This window comes from Pseudophryne corroboree, chromosome 1, assembly GCF_028390025.1.
Source record: "Pseudophryne corroboree isolate aPseCor3 chromosome 1, aPseCor3.hap2, whole genome shotgun sequence".
NCBI lineage: Eukaryota > Metazoa > Chordata > Amphibia > Anura > Myobatrachidae > Pseudophryne > Pseudophryne corroboree.
This window is the reverse complement of record NC_086444.1, coordinates 965,266,955-965,288,905: the sequence shown is the minus strand read 5'-3', so window position 1 is coordinate 965,288,905 and position 21,951 is coordinate 965,266,955. Positions and strand designations below refer to the sequence as shown.

At 42.3% G+C, this 21,951-nt stretch overlaps 1 protein-coding gene across 1 annotated transcript in view; it reads right to left on the bottom strand.

Annotated features, from left to right (window-relative positions):
* GASK1B (golgi associated kinase 1B) overlaps nucleotides 1-21,951 on the bottom strand; it is an 81,617-nt gene that overhangs the window by 21,304 nt on the left and 38,362 nt on the right. Inside the window, exon 2 of the mRNA XM_063920478.1 lies at nucleotides 10,282-10,496. Coding sequence (XP_063776548.1) covers nucleotides 10,282-10,496 — 215 coding nt within the window. The remainder of the gene's footprint in view (nucleotides 1-10,281; nucleotides 10,497-21,951) is intronic.

Here is a 21,951-nt window from a genome sequence, read left to right as displayed (position 1 = left end):
CTCCCAAACCAGGTCAGTGATAAGGCATTTGAAGAAAAATGGGCTGCATGGTCGAGTCGCCAGAAGAAAGCCATTACTACGCAAATGCCACAAAGCATCCCGCTTACAATACTCCAAACAGCACAGAGACAAGCCTCAAAACTTCTGGAACAAAGTCATTTGGAGTGATGAGACCAAAATTGAACTTTTTGGCCACAACCATAAACGTTACATTTGGAGAGGAGTCAACAAAGCCGACGATGAAAGGTACACCATTCCTACTGTGAAACAAGGAGATGGATCGATGATGTTTTGGGGATATGTGAGCTACAAAGGCACTGGAAACTTGGTCAAAATCGATGGCTAGATGAATGCAGCATGTTATCAGAAAATACTGGAGGAAAATCTGCACTCATCAGCCCGGAAGCTGCGCATGGGACGTACTTGGACGTTCCAACATGACAATGATCCAAAACACAAGGCCAAGTCGACCTGTCATTGGCTACAGCAGAATAAAGTGAAGGTTCTGGAGTGGCCATCTCAGTCTCCTGACCTCAATATTATTGAGCCACTCTGGGGAGATCTCAAACGTGCAGTTCATGCAAGACAGCCCAAGAATTTACGGGAACTGGAGGCTTTTTGCCAAGAAGAATGGGCAGCTTTACCATCTGAGAAAATAAAGAGCCTCATCCACAACTACCACAAAAGACTTCAAGCTGTCATTGATGTTAAAGAGGGCAATACACTGTATTAAGAACTAGGGTATGTAAACTTTTGATCAGGGTCATTTGGGTAGTTTCTGTTGTCATTGTGATTTAAAGAGAGTAAACACAGTTGTTTGACAATAAATGGCTTCACCCAACCACTAACCATGAGTGAAAGAAAAGTTTGTGAGTTATCATTCATATTCTCTGACAAATGGCCAGAAAATCACAAATTCTGCTAGGGTATGTAAACTTATGAGCACAACTGTATACATAGATATTCTCCAATAGGGATTTTTAAAAGCGTTGTTTCTACGTATGTTCCTTGCAGGATATAACATACTGTAATACACTTCCAGGGACCACAGCTAGTGACTTCAAGGAGATCCTAACTATAATTGCTTCTGTGGGCATGTTTGATAAACCCTATCTGGCGGGTATTCTGAGACCCTTCAGATTATATGCAGAAACATTCCAGTTACAGTAAGTGCCAATAAGGAGATTTTACAGCAGAGATCACTATATATTTAACCTTGGTTTCTCTACACATAGTGATTTCAAACATTAAAACAACATATAACTGTGTGAGGTTAGGCTCCCTCTTAATATTTTATTTTGCCAGCTCCTGATTCAGCCATAATGATGACACCAACATTGTTAATGTGATATAAAAGATGCATATTTTTAATATTGCACTGTAAAAAAAAAAAAACATTTCAATTAAACTTAAAGGACCTTATTCAGGTTGCATCACTAATGCTAATGTGATGTGACCACAGTCTCCCATTTTCAAGGCCACTGCTCATGTGCAGGTCCCGTTCTGCACGTGCCTGGGAGAATGCAATTGCATCTCATTGCCAGGAATGCTTCTACCTGATTGACATGAAGAGGCATTCGCGGGGTGGCGACGTGACATTGCGGGGGCGGCGACTTGGCATTGAGTGGGTGTGGTGTTGGAAACGGGGGCGAATTCGGGCGGCCACATGACATCACACGCGCCAGCTGCAGCCCAAAAAATGGCTGCCCTGTGCCTGCCTTTGCAGCTTGGCGACGAGACATTGCGGGGGCGTTGACTCGGCGTTGGGCGGGCGTGGTGTGGGAAGCGGGGGTGAGTTCGGGCAACATGACATCACACGCGCCCGCTGCAGCCCAAGAAATGTCTGCCCTGTTTCTGCCTTTGCAGCCTAGCCACAAATGCTGGGCGGCCCTGAGCATGCGATGGCAGCCAGTTGTAGTTTGCTATTTTAGCAAAACTACAACTGAAGCTGAATAAGGGCCCTCATTCCGAGTTGTTCGCTTGGTAATTTTCTTCGCATCGCAGCGATTTTCCGCAAATTGCGCATGCGCAATGTTCGCACTGCGACTGCGCCAAGTAAATTTGCTAAGAAGTTTGGTATTTTACTCACGGCATTACGAGGTTTTTTCTTCGTTCTGGTGATCGTAATGTGATTGACAGGAAGTGGGTGTTTCTGGGCGGAAACTGGCCGTTTTATGGGTGTGTGTGAAAAAACGCTGCCGTTTCTGGGAAAAACGTGGGAGTGGCTGGAGAAACGGGGGAGTGTCTGGGTGAACGCTGGGTGTGTTTGTGACGTCAAACCAGGAACGAAACTGACTGAACTGATCGCAATGGCAGAGTAAGTGTCGAGCTACTCAGAAACTGCTTAGAAATTTCTAATCGCAATTTTGAGAATCTTTCGTTCGCAATTTTGCTAAGCTAAGATTCACTCCCAGTAGGCGGTGGCTTAGCGTGTGCAATGCTGCTAAAAGCAGCTTGCGAGCGAACAACTCGGAATGAGGGCCAAGGTCCTGAGCGCTAAGAACCTTGTTAATATAAAAGTTAAACTGTACAGTGCAAACAATTAGATTCCTTCTCAGATGATATAGATCAGTGGTTCCCAACCACGGTCCTCAAGTACCCCCAACAGTTCATGTTTTCCAGGTCTCCTCACAGGATTGCAAGTGAAATAATTAGCTCCACCTGTGGGTCTTTTAAAATGTGTCAGTGAGTAATGAATGCACCTGTTCAACTGCTAGGTGACCTGGAAAACATGAACTGTTGGGGGTACTTGAGGACCGAGGTTGGGAACCACTGATATAGATGATCCAACAATTGTGTTCTGCATTTTATATTTGCAGCATAAGTAGGCGTAACAGTGTCACAATTTTTACATTTCCAGAACTTCCAATCCAGGAATCAGTTAAGGTATAATAATAGACAACTATCTTTGGTTCCTCTAATACCCCTTTTACACTGCACTCCCAGCTCTGACCCATGTCTGACCCAGTATACTAAATAGGGGTTGGAGCCGGGCTTCAGCTATGCTTACTGCTATCACACCGCCACCAGAACCCAGGTTGTGCCACTCACACAGCGTGCTTGGAGATGACGTTCTCTCCAAGCGCTCCTGAGCCAGCCAATCGGCAGCCTTTTATGCATGACTCAGGTCGTCAGTGCCTTTCACACTGCAGCCGACACGGGTCAGACCCAGCAAAAACCCAGGTCAACCCTTTCACATGTGGACCTTGCCCCGGCAGTAACCCAGGTTCTCCACTCTGTGTGAAAGGGGTATAAGCTGAGTGATGTGAAACTGAATGTTCTTATTAAAAGATACAGTAAACCTACTGAGAATGTACCAAATTAGATGTGTGGGTTCGAATTTACCTGAATAGCAAAAACGGCATCTTATTGGCTATCGGCACTCCTGTTTTGGATAACCAATAAGAAAAATCTGGATAAATCTGAACTTGCGCAAGTTTGGCGAAAAGTACTGAATACATCGGAACCTGCCTATCTCTAATTAGAACATACTGGGCCTGATTCACAGTTACACATAAAGAGGCTCCAATTGTGCCCATTTTCTGTGCTTGGAAATAAATATGAAAAGCCACCTGTATTCAGATTGGGCCACATCTATGCGACCACATATAATCCATCTATATTGTGAAAGAAGCAGTTACCATTCGCAGCATGCATGTGCACCAGCCCTGTCCCTGCTTCAAAAGATCCGTCTGAAACGCAACCTAACACACAGTTGCCATCCCATTATACATTCAGCTGTAAGTGGAGATACACTCTGAATAGTCCATAAGTACTCTAAGTTGCATATGCATGCTCCGATGATGAATAATAATAATAATACAATAATAATAATTACACTTTTATATTGTAGCTCTTTTCTCCAGCAGTACTCAAAGTTGCTTTAAAGACATAAAAAAACATAGCACAGAAGACCTAATTCATGTTTGTACACAATCGATGATGATCACACAACAGCGATTATTGGCAAACTGCGCATGTGCTGCGATCGCAGTGCACAAGCGCAATGGTGCCGCTGTAATCCTGCTCGCACTGAGAACTTTGTTACAGAGTGCTTGACAGGAAGTGGCCATTTGGAGGTGTTAGTGGAGAGTTTAAGGGGACTGGTTGGGAAATGCAGGCGTGTCATGACCGTTTTTGGGGCGAGAATCTTCTGATGGCTGCGTGATCACATGTGCAAATACATGGCATCTGGGCCACTACTGCTGTGACCCATCTGCATAGTTATAGACCAACCCTTAGTTTTGATGTTCTCTGTAATTGCGTATAGGTCGCTAATGTGTATGCAATTGCGATTGCGTTTGCAATGACTCCGGTGGGTATCTCTTTTTATTCCTGGGCATCAGCTTCACTTGCCAACATTAGCAGCTCCATAGCCTAGTGTGATGAAGATGTGACATTTAGACACAATCAGCAATATCAGAATTGTATCATATGCAAGTGTATGAACGACCCTTGCATGGAACAACATGGCTTCTATGCTGTGTCCTGAAGTTGACCTAACTTTACCCAGTGAAAGGGTAGAAGGAGAAATGTATGTGCAGGGATACTTAACAATCTCTTATCTTGTACCAGTCATAAATGTTTGGGGGTGGGAAACTGCATCCTTCATCCTCAAACAAACAGACCTGGTCATGCTAGGCCAGGAATAATAAATAAAGTAGAATTTCACCTCTTAAGGAGAATGGAATGTCTGTGTCCCATTAGGGCTCTAACCTCCCCCTCCCCTATTGACTGAGTATAGATTTGGGAGGACATGATACCTTACATGTCCAGTGTCCAGAATTTAGCTAATTAAAAAGCAAAAAAGGTGTGAGGGAGGAGTGGAGCTGGAATAAGTACCAGTGTCACTCAAAGCTCAGTGTTCATTGTCTGTTGGGGATTCAGCCGCATGCTGAAAGATGAATATTAAAGATCCAGTGTAGAGTCCCCCACATCAAGAATCCTAAATTCTTTGTGTAAGTGTTAGGCTTCTGAGATATTATTTTCTTTTGTTTTCTGAAATTCGTGTACTGTATTTCTGTCCATAGTTGTATACTTATATTTTTGTTATAATCGTACCTTGGATTATTTTCTTTGAATTAAAATAAAATTAATTCTAGCGTATTCTCTGTGTCTCTTGGTGACTCTACGAGCTTGTGAGGTCAAAGCTACGTACCGAAGAGAAAGTGGGTGTGCAATTAATAATTCTGGATGCATTTAGCTGCAAAAGACTGTCTGCTATCCATATGTTTTGTGTTTCTTTTACTGTTGGCAGTTACCGCCAACAGTAAAAGAAACACAAAACATAATTATATGGATAGCAGACAGTCTTTTGCAGCTATCTGCATCCAGAATTATTAATTGCATGCCCACTTTCTCTTCGGTATGTAGCTTTGACCTCAAAGGCTCGTAGATTCACCAAGGTTTTCACTAACCGCGCGTGCTGAGGTAACCATAAGTCATTGGTGGCAATTTTCAGATTGAGCTATCTGGAGAATTGGCTGGCAGCCATGACACCTAGAGAATAGCAATTGCGTTTGCGTACAAACATGAATTAGGCCCATAGTGTATAGGATTAATATTACAGCAAGTAGAAAACCACAGAGAGAAATATTGAGAGAGAGAGAGAGAGAGAGAGAGAGAGAGAGAGCACAATAAGCATAATGCAGGGTTGGTGCAGACATTTTGGGTAATAAAATCCATGGGTTATATATTCCATCCACATGAGGCAGCCGTCTTGGGCACACTACATAGGATTACCCTGGGTGGAATAGGCCACACTTAGAAGAGAGGACACAAAAAGGATGGTTGTAGTGTCCTAACGCTAGGAGTGGGGTCAGAACCATGTATTTTTCATCCCTCAATGATTGTACCAGATGAGGCAGCCATGTGGGCGAGAAAACAAAAATAGAAAGTGCTGGCAAGCTGTATATGTATATATAAAATTATTTATATTTTATTAATCCACTTTAAAACATACCAGTCAGATATATTTAAAATGAAAAAATCACACCTTTCCCCAGATGCACATTTTTATATATTTTTCCGGTCTGCAGAGGCCAATTTATCTAGATATTCATTTTTATGTAACTTGTCTATATTTATTTAGTCTCCGCAAGCCGGAAAAAAAGAAATACAATTGTTACAAATTCACAACACAGTTATCTATTGCAAAACAGGCAGATACATTAGTAAAAGATGCTTTAAGCTTGGCTGTGTGGAAAGGATACTATTGTATCCACAGTTCTTTCAAAGAATAGCTTTCACGCGATGGAATTAGAAAGACTTCATTTTCTCCACAGTGTTGCAATATTTTTGTTAATTAGTAATCAGCAGTCTATCCATTCAATAGCGGCTCATTATAACAAGATTTTGCCCAGCATATTAGCAGTCTGCTAATGAGATGCTGAAATCCTTGGCTGTGAAGTGAACAATTATTTTATAAAATATATGCTCTCCTTTCTTTAATATTAAAAACATGGCCATGCTGTTTGAATTCAAATTACCACGTCCGTCCTCCGTTGTTTTAGGGAACACAGGTCTGCTTACTCCCGGCCATGGTAGCTAATTCCTTTTAGGTGAGCCATATCAGGAGATCGGAATCCAGTTCCACGATGTTAGGGAGGTTAGGTGCGTGTGCCACTGGTATCAGATAAAATGCATTTCTCCGCCTTTGAAATGTCTCAGCGGCTTTCTCAGTGGCTTCCTGAGGAACTATTCAAGGCAGCAATCTGGGGCACACTGCACATTTGCTGCTAGCACGGTGTGCAGATAGTAGAGGCATAGCATACAGTTACAGGAGGAAAATAATACAGAAGAGCAAAACACAGTGGCATAAAAGGCAGTAATAAAACAGTGGTGAGGTAAATCCAAAAGTAATGGCATAAGATTTCTAAAGTTTCAGGGAGCAGAAGATGCTCTGGAGGTCATGGATAGTGGGCAGCTTGTTACAGATGGATCTGGAATTCCAGAGGGCAGTGTGGTGTGTGGTCTGGAAGGGAAATAAGTGATGGGGCGAGGATGGGTATTACACAGGTGCGGGGACACATGGTGAAATTGAAATAGGAACAGAGATAAACTGATGAAGGGAGAAAATACAGCAAAAAGTAGCAAAGCACAATCAAGTAGGTACTCACGGGTAAGCTGTTGGGAGAGTTTTGGTATGTACAATAGACAGGGAGTGCAGTTAAATTGGCAGAAATGCACAGCAGGTCAAAGAACAGTGTAGGTATGATTACAATTATAACTACAGCAGTGCTGTTCAGAGGAATATTCTGGAGTGTAGTAAGAAAATATTAAAATTAACAATATTAAAAGTGGGTGTGGTAAAGCAATGGCAATACAAACAGGAATATTAAGGGAATAAAGGCAGGCTGAAATTGGTGCAGAGTAGATGTACTCAGTGATATTTTCAAAAACAAAAAGCAATGGCTGAGAACAGCAAATCATATCACGGCAGGGAGTTCGGTAAGGGGTGTCCAGGTTGTATCAGGTGTTTAAGGTGTGAATTAGATACAGTAACTCACAGTGGTGTGATGAAAGCAGTAGATATGGCAGATAGATTGCTGTCCTTCTGTTTTCATCCTGTTTAACTTCGGCACAACTCTGAATTTCACATTACTATCTCATAACACTTTAAACACCATGGCAGTCTGACCTGTACTGACTAAATAAGGCTGCAGACATATGTGGAGCCTAACTGAACCACCATCTCCAAAAACTCTACAAACAGAAAAAGGTGATAATAAAGCCTAAACAGTGAGAGGCCAGTACATCACCACTAATTCACAATTTATTATTTATTTATTAACAGTTTCTTATATAGTGCAGCATATTCCGTTGCGCTTTACAATTAGAACAACAGTAATAGAACAAAACTGGGTACAAACAGAGCGACATAGAGGTAGGAAGGCCCTGCTCCTGTCTTACTACAGATTTTAAGCTATTAATAAAAACTATTAATTTACCTAAGCAATGTTTTCATTGTTGTGCTATATAATCACAATTTACAATTTGCTGCAAATCATGAGATACATCTGCAGGCAGATCTGAATCAGGCCTGCTTGGATTCAAATGGTCTAATGAAGTCTGCTCTTCAGTTAGTACAGTTTGAGTATCCCTTATCCAAAATGCTTGGGACCAGAGGTATTTTGGATATCGGATTTTTCCGTATTTTGGAATAATTGCATACCATAATGAGATATTATGGTGATGGGACCTAAATCTAAGCACAGAATGTATTTATGTTTCATACACACCTTATACACACAGCCTGAAGGTAATTTTAGCCAATATTTTTTATAACTTTGTGCATTAAACAAAGTGTGTCTACATTCACACAGTTCATTTATGTTTCATATACACCTTATACACACAGCCTGAGGGTCATTTAATACAATATTTTTAATAACTTTGTGTATTAAACAAAGTTTGTGTACATTGAGCCATCAAATAACAAAGGTTTCACTATCTCACTTTCACTCAAAAAACTCCGTATTTCGGAATATTCCGTATTTCGGAATATTTGGATATGGGATACTCAACCTGTATAGTAAGTGTTTTTACCACAGAAAGGTTGGCATTTTATCTTGTGTGTATGAGACTTTTATTGCATTATGTAAGATTAATATGCTCTGGATTTTTAAGGTTCTTAAAAAAACAAAACAAAAAAAACACATAAAAATTAGGTTTATTAAATTAATTTTTTAGGATTTTAAAGGTTTTAAAATTTTCACCTTAGGAATTTATATGTTGTTTAAAAATAAAACAAAACCATGCAACTGTTTGAAACACTGCTACTTCCTTGCATCGTTTGCTCCCGCGATGTGCTACGCTGTGGGAGGCAGCTGTGGCTATCCCATAGAAATAAATGAATCGCTGGTGTGTGCGTACACTCACACCTGCATATCTCGGGAGCCGGCAGTAGCGATGCATACGCTACGTAGCATGTCTGTAACAGGGCACATCTGTATACATGAGTTACATATGAAAACTACTCATTCTACACATTTCCTCAGTAAGTTTATATAAACTAGTTTCAACTTAAGTAACAGAATTAGGTCTTTTTAGGGTCTAACAGTCAAAATAAATCATTTTAGGTACTAACACCCTGATTGGGTCATTTTAGGCCCTGTAGAAATTAAGTATGTTATTCCCTGGTACATAGAGCATAAAAGGAATCTAAATTTAGAGTGTAATGGGAAAGAATTAGAATAAGTTAGAACAGAGACAGACTAGGACCGATATGTGGCCCTTGCATGCGTGTCCGGAAGGCCCACACGCTCATGACAGGGGCGTGCACACCGTAAAGGGGGCACACGGTCACTATTCACGGGAGAGTCCCGTGAGTAGGGGTGCGTGGACTCGCGGCACGCCTCTATATTTCTTAGCAACCAGAACTTCGGAGGGCAGGGGGAATAACAGAGAGCCAGAAGCTGCGCTGCATGCAGCCTTCCTGGCACTCTGTGTCACCGGACTGGCCCTCCAGCCCATCTGGCATGTGCCAGAAGTTCCAGATGGGCAGTCCAGCTCTTTGAAAAAGTCACGTGATTCCGTGACGAAACGCGTCAGTCTCCGCCCACCTTTTCGTAGCTGCAGCAGTGTTCTCGGCAAGCAAGGAGGCGTACAGCTTAGCAGAGCGGGAGTGCTATCGGACTTTGCCATCTGTCCATCCCGCTACAAGCTGCGCTTCCGCTGGACTAAGCGCTAGCATCAAGGGTCCGATTCTACATTTTCCTCCTGTGGAACAACTTGCATTTACAGCTGGTGAAAAGAAAAGGAAACCCCGTGGACAAACCAATATATCCGAGGACGCTCGGTACTGGGGGTAGGACCACACCGCTGTATGTACAAAGGAGGTAATCGGATACAGTGTAAACGCTTCATATAGCCGTCACACTTCTATATTTCTAACGTGCAACAGTTACCTTCACTGACTGACATTAAGTTGCAAAAGCTGACAGTGTAACAGCACAGTATCTGAAGTGCACTGTTTCTTTTCAGTGGGAAGTTTAATATATACTACTGCCAATAAACACTGCTGGCCAGCAAGTAAACTATTAACCTATATTATACAAGGATTAATTAACTGTTTTTATGTCACAATATTTATTCATGTTATTTTTAGTAGCAATATATTTTTTTGACCAGCCCTGAGTAAGAACCTAAGAATCCTGGGCTTAAAGAGTAAGTATTGTCAAACATCCTCTTTATTGGTAATTCCATTGTCATTTCTTCCCCCATGCCCCCATGCAACTGCCTTCAAAACAGACGTCATATTCTCATAACACGTTTGCTTACTTGTAGAAGAAAATCAAAAAGTGCCAGCTTGGACCACTCGTGGTGATGTATGTCTGGACAGCCAAGATCTATTTTAGGGACTTTTCCATTCAGCCAACACTTGTGTGTAAGGATCTTTTGGTAACTTCCCCACTTCAGCTTAATGGAAGATTTTGTGTTGTTATCTGTTGGAAGCAAAGAGGAGTCCCACAATATAACAGGACACGGTAGTACATCTGTAAAAAAGAAAGAAAAAGAACATGCTGCATCTCAGTTAACTAGTTCTGACAAACATTATATCACGCTTGCCTAGCCTTTAGGACTTCCTGTCAAGAAAACCCAGAGTGACAAGTGTGGAGAAAAATGCCTCATAATACAGGGTGGCCAAGCCGCGATGACACAACTTGCATTGCATCATCATGGCCCAGGCACCTCTACTACACAAGAATATGAATGGCGGGATCCAGGAATAATAATAATAATAATAATTATTATTATTATTATTATTATTATTACAAAATTATAATTGTTGTTATTATAAATAATAAAGACAAATGCATACAAAAAAGCAGAGTTTAAGAATAAATGTTTGCACCCTATAAATATTTAAGTTTTCAGTGTCATGTCTGTAATAGCTGTAGTACCCAGAAATGGCAGAGATTCATGCTGATGCAATCTGCTGGAGGATCATATTGTGCATGTGCTCTGGGACAAAGCATATAAAACTATGAGTGATGTAGATTATTATAATCCTTTATTTATATGGTGCCACAAGGGATCTGCAGCGCCCAATTACAGAGTACATAAACAAAGAAGCAAAACAAGAAAACAGTGATTTACAGCTCAGGACAATATAGGACCAGTACGGGGTATATAAACATAGCTGCATCAGCAGACGACACTGAAATATCAGGGCAGCAGAAAACTCGGGGATTTGGTGCCGTCGAAGATAGTATTGAAAAGGAGATAGGTTAAGTCAGAGATGGAAAAGCACATGAGGGGAGAGGGTCCTGCTCGTGAAAGCTTACATTCTAAAGGGGAGTGGCATGCAGACACGAGTGACACAGATGGGTCGAAAGTGACCGTGGGACAGAGGGTTTAGGATGAGAGACAGATTCAGATTAATATACAAACCAAACATCTCCAGTCAAGGGGATTAACTTTTTATAACAGTTCATTCTCACGTAGGTTAAGTTCAGAGACGGCATGTTATGCAATTATGGTCTATACAGAGATGGTCATACTCATAATTAAGACAGATCTTTTGCACCAGAGAAAGGACAGCAAGGGCACATTGATAATTATGATGACTATGAAACCAAGTATATGTACAGGCATAGGGCCTAATTCAAGGTTGATATCAAAACAACATTTTCCTCTAATGGGCAAAACCATGTGCACTGCAGGTGTGGCAGATATAACATTTGCAGAGAGAGTTAGATTTGGGTGGGTTATTTTGTTTCTGTGCAGGGTAAATACTGGCTGCTTTATTTTTACACTGCAATTTAGATTTCAGTTTGAACACACCCCCACCCAACTCTAACTCTCTCTCTGCACATGTTATATCTGCCCTACCTGCAGTGCACATGCTTTGGCCCATTAGAGGAACCTTGAATTAGGCCCATGATTCAGACACAGAGATAGGCATAATTCTGCATAATTGCGAATATTTGCATTTAGTTCTGTGAACACAATGTGAGAACTACGGCAAACTTGTGTTCAACTCTGCATCATCCATACCTCCTAACTTTATCCTGGCTGCAAGGGGGACATCTGCATGCACCGCAGGAGCACGGTCAAAATTAGGGGCATGGTCTCTCATCTAGGGAGGGTAGCGTCATATGGAATGCCATTCCTGTGTGCCATGCCCCCATTTTTCGCCACTGTTTGGCCATGGCTAGCACTCTGAGAGCAACATGCCCCCAGTCCTTTTCTCCCATGGATAGATGCTGTGCACATAGTAAGTAGACCAATGAGCAAGAGGGGGGATCCTAACTCCACCCCCACTATGGGACACTGTGGCCCACATGTGGGATGGCATAAAAATATAGAATTGTCCTGCTTAAATCGGTACAATTGAGAGGTACAGTATGCAGTCCCATTAAGTCCTTTGCTGGTGTACCCATGTCACCTCCAGATAAATATGTAAAATGTGCACGTTTAATTCTAATTTCAAAACTTTAAATATTACAAACACATTCAATGTATTACTTCACTATCATTATTGAGATATCGGCACCTCCTTCTGGTTCAATGGGTAGGGACTGTGTGCTGCCTCTATAATGCTATAATCAGCGGTCAGCCATGGAGATCAGTATGATTTCCCAACTGACGGGATCCCGGCGGTCGAAATACCAATGCCTGAATCCCGGCCTCGAGCACAGCGTGTCCCCTTGCGGGCTCGCTGCGTTTGCCATGCTTCGGGCCCAGTGGCGGCCTTTGGTCGCTACAAGGTTCTATTCCCCCTCAGGTGGTGGTGTGCACCACCACCCAAGTGAGGTTTCTGGCCGGCCCGCGGGATTTCGACCGTCAGCATTTCAATGGCTGTTGGGATTTCCGCGTCAGGATTTTTGGGCGGCCGGGATCCCAGTCGGGAATATAACTGCATATCGTAGGCAACTACACACACCTAGCACCTGAAGGTGAATGCTTTTGTTGCCCCTGTGAATTATGCTAATGAACATCAGTTATTTAAGATGCTGTGATATCACTGCATCATTGTATACATTTGCAGTGATTTTTTTGTACAGCATAGTAAAGTTATACACCAGTTATTACTCAGCTTAGTAATAAACAGTCTTTGATATATTGTACAGTGTATTCATGTCAAATACTTGCTTAACATGCTCTCTAAAGGGCACTGCCACTCAAAAATAGGGAGGGGGGGGGGGGGGGTCAACTAAGCAGAAAAAAATACTATATATTTACTTTACCAGCCGCTACATGGTAAGCTGACAAAAGACAAACTGGCTTACAGGAAGTCCCAGCATTCTATTCAGTCGCTTCATCCAACAGATTATATACTGTAGTTGGCAACACTTTGAAATAGTTTACAGGGATACTTTGATCTGCTGAGCCAGTGCCCCTAAATACATCACACACAATAATGTCTCAGTTGACCTTGGAGCACCACAATCCCAAACAAGACAAGTTTACTGAATGTGATTATGGCATGCTTTTCGCTTTTTTAAATTCCCTCTTCGAGAAGTGTTAACTTAGCCAAGAAAATAAGAATGAGATTCAAAATTGCATTCAACATGCAGAAAAATACATATATTGTGCAGTTGGTAAGTATTTGAAAAATGTGACAAGGACTGTCCCTTGAAATTAGAGAGTTATACTTTGTTCAATAGCATTTCAATAATATTTTCTGGACTATGTGTTGTGCCTGCTGTTATGTGCCAACGGTCTATCCTAGGAGATGGTGATCACTATGTTTTACAATGTTAAATTCCTAGGAAGTTTTTTTCTCTCCATAACATGTGTTTCCATCGGTACTCTGTTATGGAGCACCCGTCTGTAGATGCGTACACGTAGCGTACATACTGTATCATACCTCTAAATATTTAGACTTGACTTCTGAAACAGAGACAAATTAAGCCCTAATTAAACTCTAACCCAATCTGCATAAATCCTGCACCAATCTAAGCAAATTCCACCCAGTTCGGCTCAGAGGGACAGTCAGTTTTCGCCTTCGGCTCCGAGCCCCGCTTACATGCACCACCATGCAATGTACCAACATAGCTACATACTATACAAGGTCATTCTGACCTAAGACCTTTGTGGAAAATGCATATGCTGCCAGTTTACTTTATATCCTTTGCAGGCACAGGTTCATACATGAGCCCATGTCGAGGCGGCTTCACAATGGTAAATAGCCCTAAAAAGATACTTCAGATTGCAGAAATATGAGAGGAAAAGGAATGCAAATTAACAGGGCCATGATGCGAGATAATAAAGAGGCCATCTAATAACTATAATACAAAATTGCAACTGGCGCTGTCACTCACCAAAGTGAGAGTAGCTGATCTCAGAGGGATGACCCCAGAGGGATCTTTGTTTATATCATCTAATAACTGCACCCACAACAATAAAATATCTATAATATCATTCCATGAATTCATAAGTCCATGGCTTTGGAAGGAGCTTAGTGGCCACAGATGAAATGTATGAGAGCATTTTGCAGCTTTTGACCATCGTGATTGTATTATCTATCGATGCAAGTACAGAAAAAGCTTGGTATCCATTTGCTACTAGTGTCTTTTTAGAATATCAAAGGTCATTTAGGATTGTCCACTGCATTTCCGTTCCTGATTTGAGTAACTACACAATTGTAATGGTTGGTCGGCAAGCTCCTTTATTATCCGAGCTTTCCTGAGTCCCAAGTTGTATTCGTTGCCTGTACTTAACAAAATTAGACCGTCACAGAGTTGACAGCCTTTTTAAATAATGAAAACATTGCAAAGATACTATTTTACTGTAACAAAATATTAATATTATAGTATAGTTTTCAATTTCCGTAGTCCGATTTATTATCAGTTTTGACATTTTTTGTTGTTGTTGAACTGTGTTTTACAACAGTAGAAAGTTGGAGTTTACTGATAATATGCATCCCAGGCATACTGTATCTGTACATTTTCTGGCAGAGCCTCAAAAGAAGAAGTTTAAATATTTTCATCATATCATCATATAAAAAAAAAGTTCACTTTTCATCTCCTGATCTAGAATGTTTATATTCAATGACTTCAAGCATTTAATCTTTACTTTAGCATCTGGCAGACTCCCCTTTCAAATGTGCCCTCATCACCCTCATGCTGTGTAAGAATGTAACTGAACTTATCACTTCTTTAGTAAAATATGTAACCCGCATAACTTTGTTGAGCAATACCTAGCATGTATGCTTGTGTGCTGCACTGAATTATCCGTGTCATTACCATATCAAATCATAAACATGACATGAAATATATCATAGGATATAAATATGGTTTTCAAATAATTATTTCACTGTAACTTAAGTAGCTTTATATTTGTATATGCTGTGAAGGTAAGAGGTGGCACATGTCAACACTATGGGCCTAACGCAGTGTGCGTTCCAACCGGAATTTTTTAGAAAAAGATGAGGGCACATGCGCAGCGCCCATTCTGCGCATGCGCCCACATTTTCTACGGGGGAAGGGGGGAAATGCGATCGCCTCTGCCTGTCAATCAGTCGCGGGGCTAGGGCGGGCAACGCTCCATTTTCAGCGAGGAGACGGAGCGTTGCGAGGGCAGAGCCGGACGAATGGGAGGGCGGTGCGGCACCAATGGGGGCATGACGGGGGCGTGATCATGGCGGCTGCGTGACTTTACATGCAGCCACCACGATCGGGAAGATGGCGGCGGGTCTCCTGTGGGCGCAGCTAGGCTGCGCCTGCAGGAGGCTTCCTCTAGTTCTTCTAACAAGCAGAAATTGCAATGTGATCGCAATTTCTGCCTGTTGAAACGGGGGGAGGCTCCGGTCAGCATGCTGGGTGGCCTTGCCCAGCAATGGGCGGCCCCCAGCATGCGATCCAAAGAATAGTAAATTCTGCTAATTAGCAGCATTTGCAATCCTTACTGAATTAGGCCCAATATTCAGAGCTTTAGCAGGGCACAAGGCCATCCAGCGCTGGTACCACCCTCCCCCAGTGCACAGACATCAATATGTCACAAAGCAGCACCGGAGGAGCAGGAAGATCAAGTGAGCAGGAAGGTCTCCAGGCAAGCTGCAAGCGAAAGGGTACAATCAGGGCTGCAGCTGTGTAGCCCCTCCTGGCACTGCACCCTGGGCAGTGGCACTGATCGCACAATCCTTGTTATGGCTCTGATTATACTCATACATTATTATTTTGCTCCTTTCCTCTCCGAGACAGTGGGCGCCCATACTTATTTGTTTTCCGCACAAATCACTTATGGATTTCTGTTTGGTATTGTTTGCAGTTTTATTAGGGAATCCCCTGCTAATTGCTTGCCCGCTCTTGCCACTACCAGCATAGACTGTGAGCATTTAGGGTGGTATATGTCATAGTTGAGAGAGAGAGAGAGAGAGAGAGAGAGACAGACAGAGAGAGAGAGAAAATTGTGAGCGATAAAGTATCAACCAATTAGCTTCTGCCTTACATTTTACACACTGTGTTTGCAAAATGACAGTTATGAGCTGATTGGTTGGTACTTTATCTCTCTCCCAGCTTTGATAAATAACCCCCTTAATCACTTGTATAATTTTTTGGACAGAGAATCATGCCTTTTATTTATTTAAAGCTTTTTTTATTTTTGTTACAAGCAAAACGCCATTCATAATCATCAGACTTAAAGCAAATCTTAATGAGCTGTAAAGGAGCACATAATTTTTGTACAAGCATCTTATTCTTGTGCTTTGGACACATCTCAGCTCTTAAGAGACCCTCGAGTTTATGTTAATATCAACTTACTTTGTTGCATTAAAGTATCAAAGTCTCAGTTCTGCTACCACATCAGCTAACCCCATATTTTAATTATACATTGTTCCATGTCTGAGTGACTAAAACAGGAATAATGTATGCCTGAAAGCTGTCTTGTAATTAGCATATGCAGGCGTTTGGGGCTCTTCAGTATCTCGCCAGTTTGTTAAGAAGTGCAGTTAGATCACCAGTACACAGCTGCATTTGAAAGGGTTTATTTCGTATTTGCCAAACCCTACAGTATAATGATCTTGGTGTGTGCAGTATGTTTATTTGACTATTCTGCCTAATAAGCAGCTTGCTGCTATCCAAAACCAAAATGGAAATAATTACTTTTTCATATTTTACAGTAAATCTGTTAGCAAGATTAATGTCACAAAGGAGTTTGAAAACAATTGTATCAAAATGTAACAGATGCATTTTAAACCTGAGTCACTTTCCTGAGGAAATTGCTCAGATTGTGGAAAGCTGAAGCACTGCTGTAGATACTTATGGTATAGCATGAACTTAATGGCTTCATGTCTTATGCTGGCCGGACATATAACAATGGGCATAGGGGGTCATTCCGAGTTGTTCGCTCGTTATTTATTTCTCGCAACGGAGTGATTATTCGCTAATGCGCATGCGCAATGGGGGTCATTCCAAGTTGTTCGCTCGCAAGCTGCTTTTAGCAGCTCTGCACACGCTAAGCCGCCGCCTACTGGGAGTGAATCTTAGCTTATCAAAATTGCGAACGAAAGATTAGCCGAATTGCGAATAGACACTTCTTAGCAGTTTCTGAGTAGCTCCAGACTTACTCTGCATCTGCGATCAGTTCAGTGCTTGTCGTTCCTGGTTTGACGTCACAAACACACCCAGCGTTCGCCCAGACACTCCTCCGTTTCTCCAGCCACTCCCGCATTTTTCCCAGAAACGGTTGCGTTTTTTCACACACTCCCATAAAACGGCCAGTTTCTGCCCAGAAACACCCACTTCCTGTCAATCACACTCCGATCACCAGAACGAAGAAAAAACCTTGTAATGCCGTGAGTAAAATTCCTAACTGCATAGCAAATTTACTTGGCGCAGTCGCACTGCGGACATTGCGCATGCGCATTAGCGAATAAGGTAAATTGAGAGCCACCCCCTCGTCCGCCCCCCTCACTCAACACACATTGCACTGTGCTGAGCGGGGGGATAGATATGTGCTGAGCGGTTACTGATAGATCGCTCAGCACACATCTCTCCTCGTGTGTACGGGGCTTAACTCTCTCTGCACATGTTATATCTGTCTCCTCTGCAGTGCACATGGTTTTGCTCATTAGCTAACAAATTTACTGCTGCGATCAGATCTGAATTAGGCCCAATGTTACTACCCAGGCAAACAACGCAGCTGTACAATCAGATCCAAAAACAATTTAAGTACATAAAGATTGCATTTATTAATCAATGCAATATGACGACAAATTCTAATCTTTTGTTAAGAAATAAACAATTGTGTCTTGTACACAATAATAGACTTGACTGCATTTTATTTGCAGCTAAATGAATAGCACATTTTTAATAACTTCATCTTTTAATCCACAATTGGATAATTAAATTATAAAGAGGTTACTTAGGGCATTATTCAGGTTGCATTGCAAAATTTGCAAATCGCAATCCGTCCAATTATGGAACAACTGTGCATGCATAGCGTTCAATTACGCATGCGCAAGGGGAAATAGCAACAGAAATTGCATATAGATCGTAATCGCAATGCAGCTGCTGTTTGACTGACAGGAAGTCGGCGCTTCTGAGTAGAAACCTGCCGTTTTCTGGGTGTGTCTGAAAAAAATGCAGGCGTGCCCAGGCATTTTTAAGGAGGGCCTCCGACGTCAGCGATGACCACTTTGAGCTTCTTGCATTGTTAAAATTGTGGGCGACCTTGCCTGGCGCAGATAGGAAAAATCCTGAAATCAATGTTCCGCCAATTGCGTATGGTTTTGTGATCAGAACACTCATTGTGATGCAGTTGCAATTTCTGCAATAGACATTTTTTTCTCTATTTCTATTAAACTGCTTTTTAGCAGAAACTGCAATCCTTGCTGAATGAGGTCCTTATTGCAAAAAGCTAACCATTTATCACAGTGCTGGTGGGGTAGAACCTGTGAACAAGGGAATAAGTGGCAGGAAAACCTTAATTTTACTCATTGCTGCTAATTATTTTTGGCTGTAACTCAATTTAACTAATTCATTTTCTATACAGAGTGTATAATGCATAGTTACAGGATAAACTGTCTGGAGAAAGAGGCAACCACTACTTCCAATAATTCTGCATTCCTATATAATCCCTGAGCAAACAGTGCCTATTCTGTGTGTCCACTTTGGAGAGCGGGCGGAGATATGCAAATGTCACCTTTTGACTTATTACATCAATTCTCCCAGTTTTAAAAATTCTATATATTCTTAGATCCTAATCACGGTTGGCAGAATATATTGCTGAATATTGATTCTACTTAGCAATAAAAAGTTTAATTTATGTTTCATGTTAGTTTATTTATGGAAATATTAGGAGCTTTTTATTATATATTGTTAGTACCATTTATTTATAAGGTGCCACAAATTTCTGCAGCACCATTTAGAACAGAGATGCAAAACACAGAAAACAAAAAAGTAAAGTAAAACGAAATATGAATTACACACACACACACATATATATATATATATAGCTATAGCATAGTGTACGTAGAAAATCCACATAAAAACCAGCACAACACCATGTTGTAGCAAATAAATTCAATACATATGGAGCCAGGGCCGGTTCTTGCTCATTTGGCGCCCCGGGCGGGAAATAGGGGCGTGGCTTCATACAGGGGGCGTGGTCAGTTACGCCCCCTGTACAGTAAAGTAGCCCCGCTGAAAAAGAAAAAAAATGTATACTTACTATCCCCCCTCCCGACCGCTGCAGACCTCCGCCGGCGCCGCTCCTGTCCTCGGATCTGGCATAGACAGACACTAGAGGTCAATTATGACCCCTAGCGTCTGTCAGTCCCACAATGCTGTGCGGTGCGCGATGACGTCATCGCGCACCGCACAGCAAAGGTCCTCTACACGAAGGGAAACTAGGCGCGTAACGTCTAGTTCACTTCACAGCGGGGAACCAGCGGGGGACACAGCGGGCAGCGGGGGGCACAGCAGTAGCGGATCTTTCCATGGTGCGGTGCCCTCTGGATGGCGCTGGCGCCCTCCGGAAGGCGGCGCCCCGGGCAAAAGTCCTGCTTGCCCGTGGCAAGATCCGCTACTGTATGGAGCTGCCATCAGAAATGGTGAGGAGTATTATGATGCTGAATTTATTGCTATTATGCTGCACATTCCACTGTAAACTGTATTAAAAATATGTATTGAATCTATTTGCTACAACATGGTGGTGTGCTGGTTTATATGTGGATTTTCTACGTATACTATGCTATTGATATAAAAACCAGACACCCACGTTTTTAATGTGGAGATGTGTGCGATCCCTGTTCAGTTTATATATATATATATATATATATATAGTTACAATATACAACTATTGGGGAACAATGGGGAACATAGGGCAAGGAGTGGGAACATTCAGTGGATTCAGTAGATACAAGTAGATTAAGTATCTAGGAGGGAAAGAACATATCAAGCAGAGATCCTTTAGGCTAGGATGCATAGGTGAGTTTTGAGGGAGCACTTGAAGTAATGGAGGTTGGGGGAAGAGTCTGAAAGAGTAAAGGATGGCAATTTCTATATTAAGGGCAGCACAGAAGAAGTCTTGGAGGCAGGACTGAGAAGTGGTAATCAGTGGAGGGAGGAAAGGCAATAGGCAATAGTTCTCGCTTTACTGAAGATGGCGGAAAAAGAGTGTGGAGGAAAGTTAGTTTGGATATGTAGAAGGAACAGGAGAATGTAAGAGCTTTGTGAGGTAAGGGTAAGAAGTTTAAACTGGATTCCATGGGGGATAGGGATTTAGTGAAGGAATTAACCATGAGGGTAGGCAGGGACAGAGTTGTGTGGATGTAAGAACAGTTGAGCAGTAGCATTAAGGAGAGACTGAAGCGGTAAAGGATGTTGAGAGGAATACCAAAGAAAAGAATATTGCTATTGTCGAGGAAAGATATTATGGAGGGAGTTGATGAGTGTTTTGGCAGTGTCAATGGATAGGTAGGGGTGAATTCTGTACACATTCCAGAGATTGAGCCAAGTGAATAAGAGAGCAGAAATAATGGTTATGCTCAAGCAATAGGGAAAGGTGAAAAGAGGTGAAGACACAAGAACGATGGTAGACAAAAATCTGAGCCTTGGTCATATTAAGTTTGAGATAGCATGAAACATCCAAGATGATATAGTGAACAGGCAAATTGAAATGTGTGAGAGGAGGAAAGAGAGGATGTGAGGCGAGGAAGGAGAGGTTTTGAAGCAGAGGTGTAGTGATTAGGCCCAGAAGTAATCACCATAAATTATTCTATTGACCTAGGTGTGTTCAGTGTGAAACTATCCTGTGAAATGTAGTAAAATGGCTGACAAGCTGTGTTCTGTATGTGACCTGTTTACAGGGGAAGCAGTTAGCCCCCCGACAGATGGGATCTCGATGGGATCCCGAAGGAGGATGCAATGCTGGCGTCTAGATACCAACACCGCTCGGGATGATGGCGTCACATTACTGACAGTCGGCATCCCAATCATCCTAACAGTGGGATGCACTGGTGTCCTGCCACGGGGGGAGGGGAGGTTAGGTTTTGGCAGGAGAAGGGGGGTTAGGGTTAGAATGCAGGGCCGGGTAGGTTAGGGTTTGGGACCAGGGAGGAATGGTTAGGGTTAGGCGCATAGAAGCGGAGGTTAGGGTTAGGCAGTAAGCAGGGAGGGTTAGGTTTAGGCAGCGGGGAAGGGAGGGTTAGAGTTAGGCACCAAGCGGGGAGGGTTCTGCTCCACCGGGGAGGGTTAGGCACTCACAGGGGAGGGTTGTCAGAATTATGATGGATGGGATGCCGCTGGTCATACTGAAACTGTTTACAGCAGTGGTTCCCAAACTTTTTTAGTCCAAGGCACCCTTTGGGTCTCCCTGACTTTTTCAAGGCACCCTTACGCCAAAATAATTACCGAAGTGTACCTTTTTTAAAGTAGTCGGGTCAATACAATGCTATCAGTATTTAGATGATTTAATTCAGTCCCGGAATTGACGTCAGACACCCGCCCTGCATTTGCCTGGACACGCCTGCGTTTACCCAATCACTCGTGGAAATGGTCA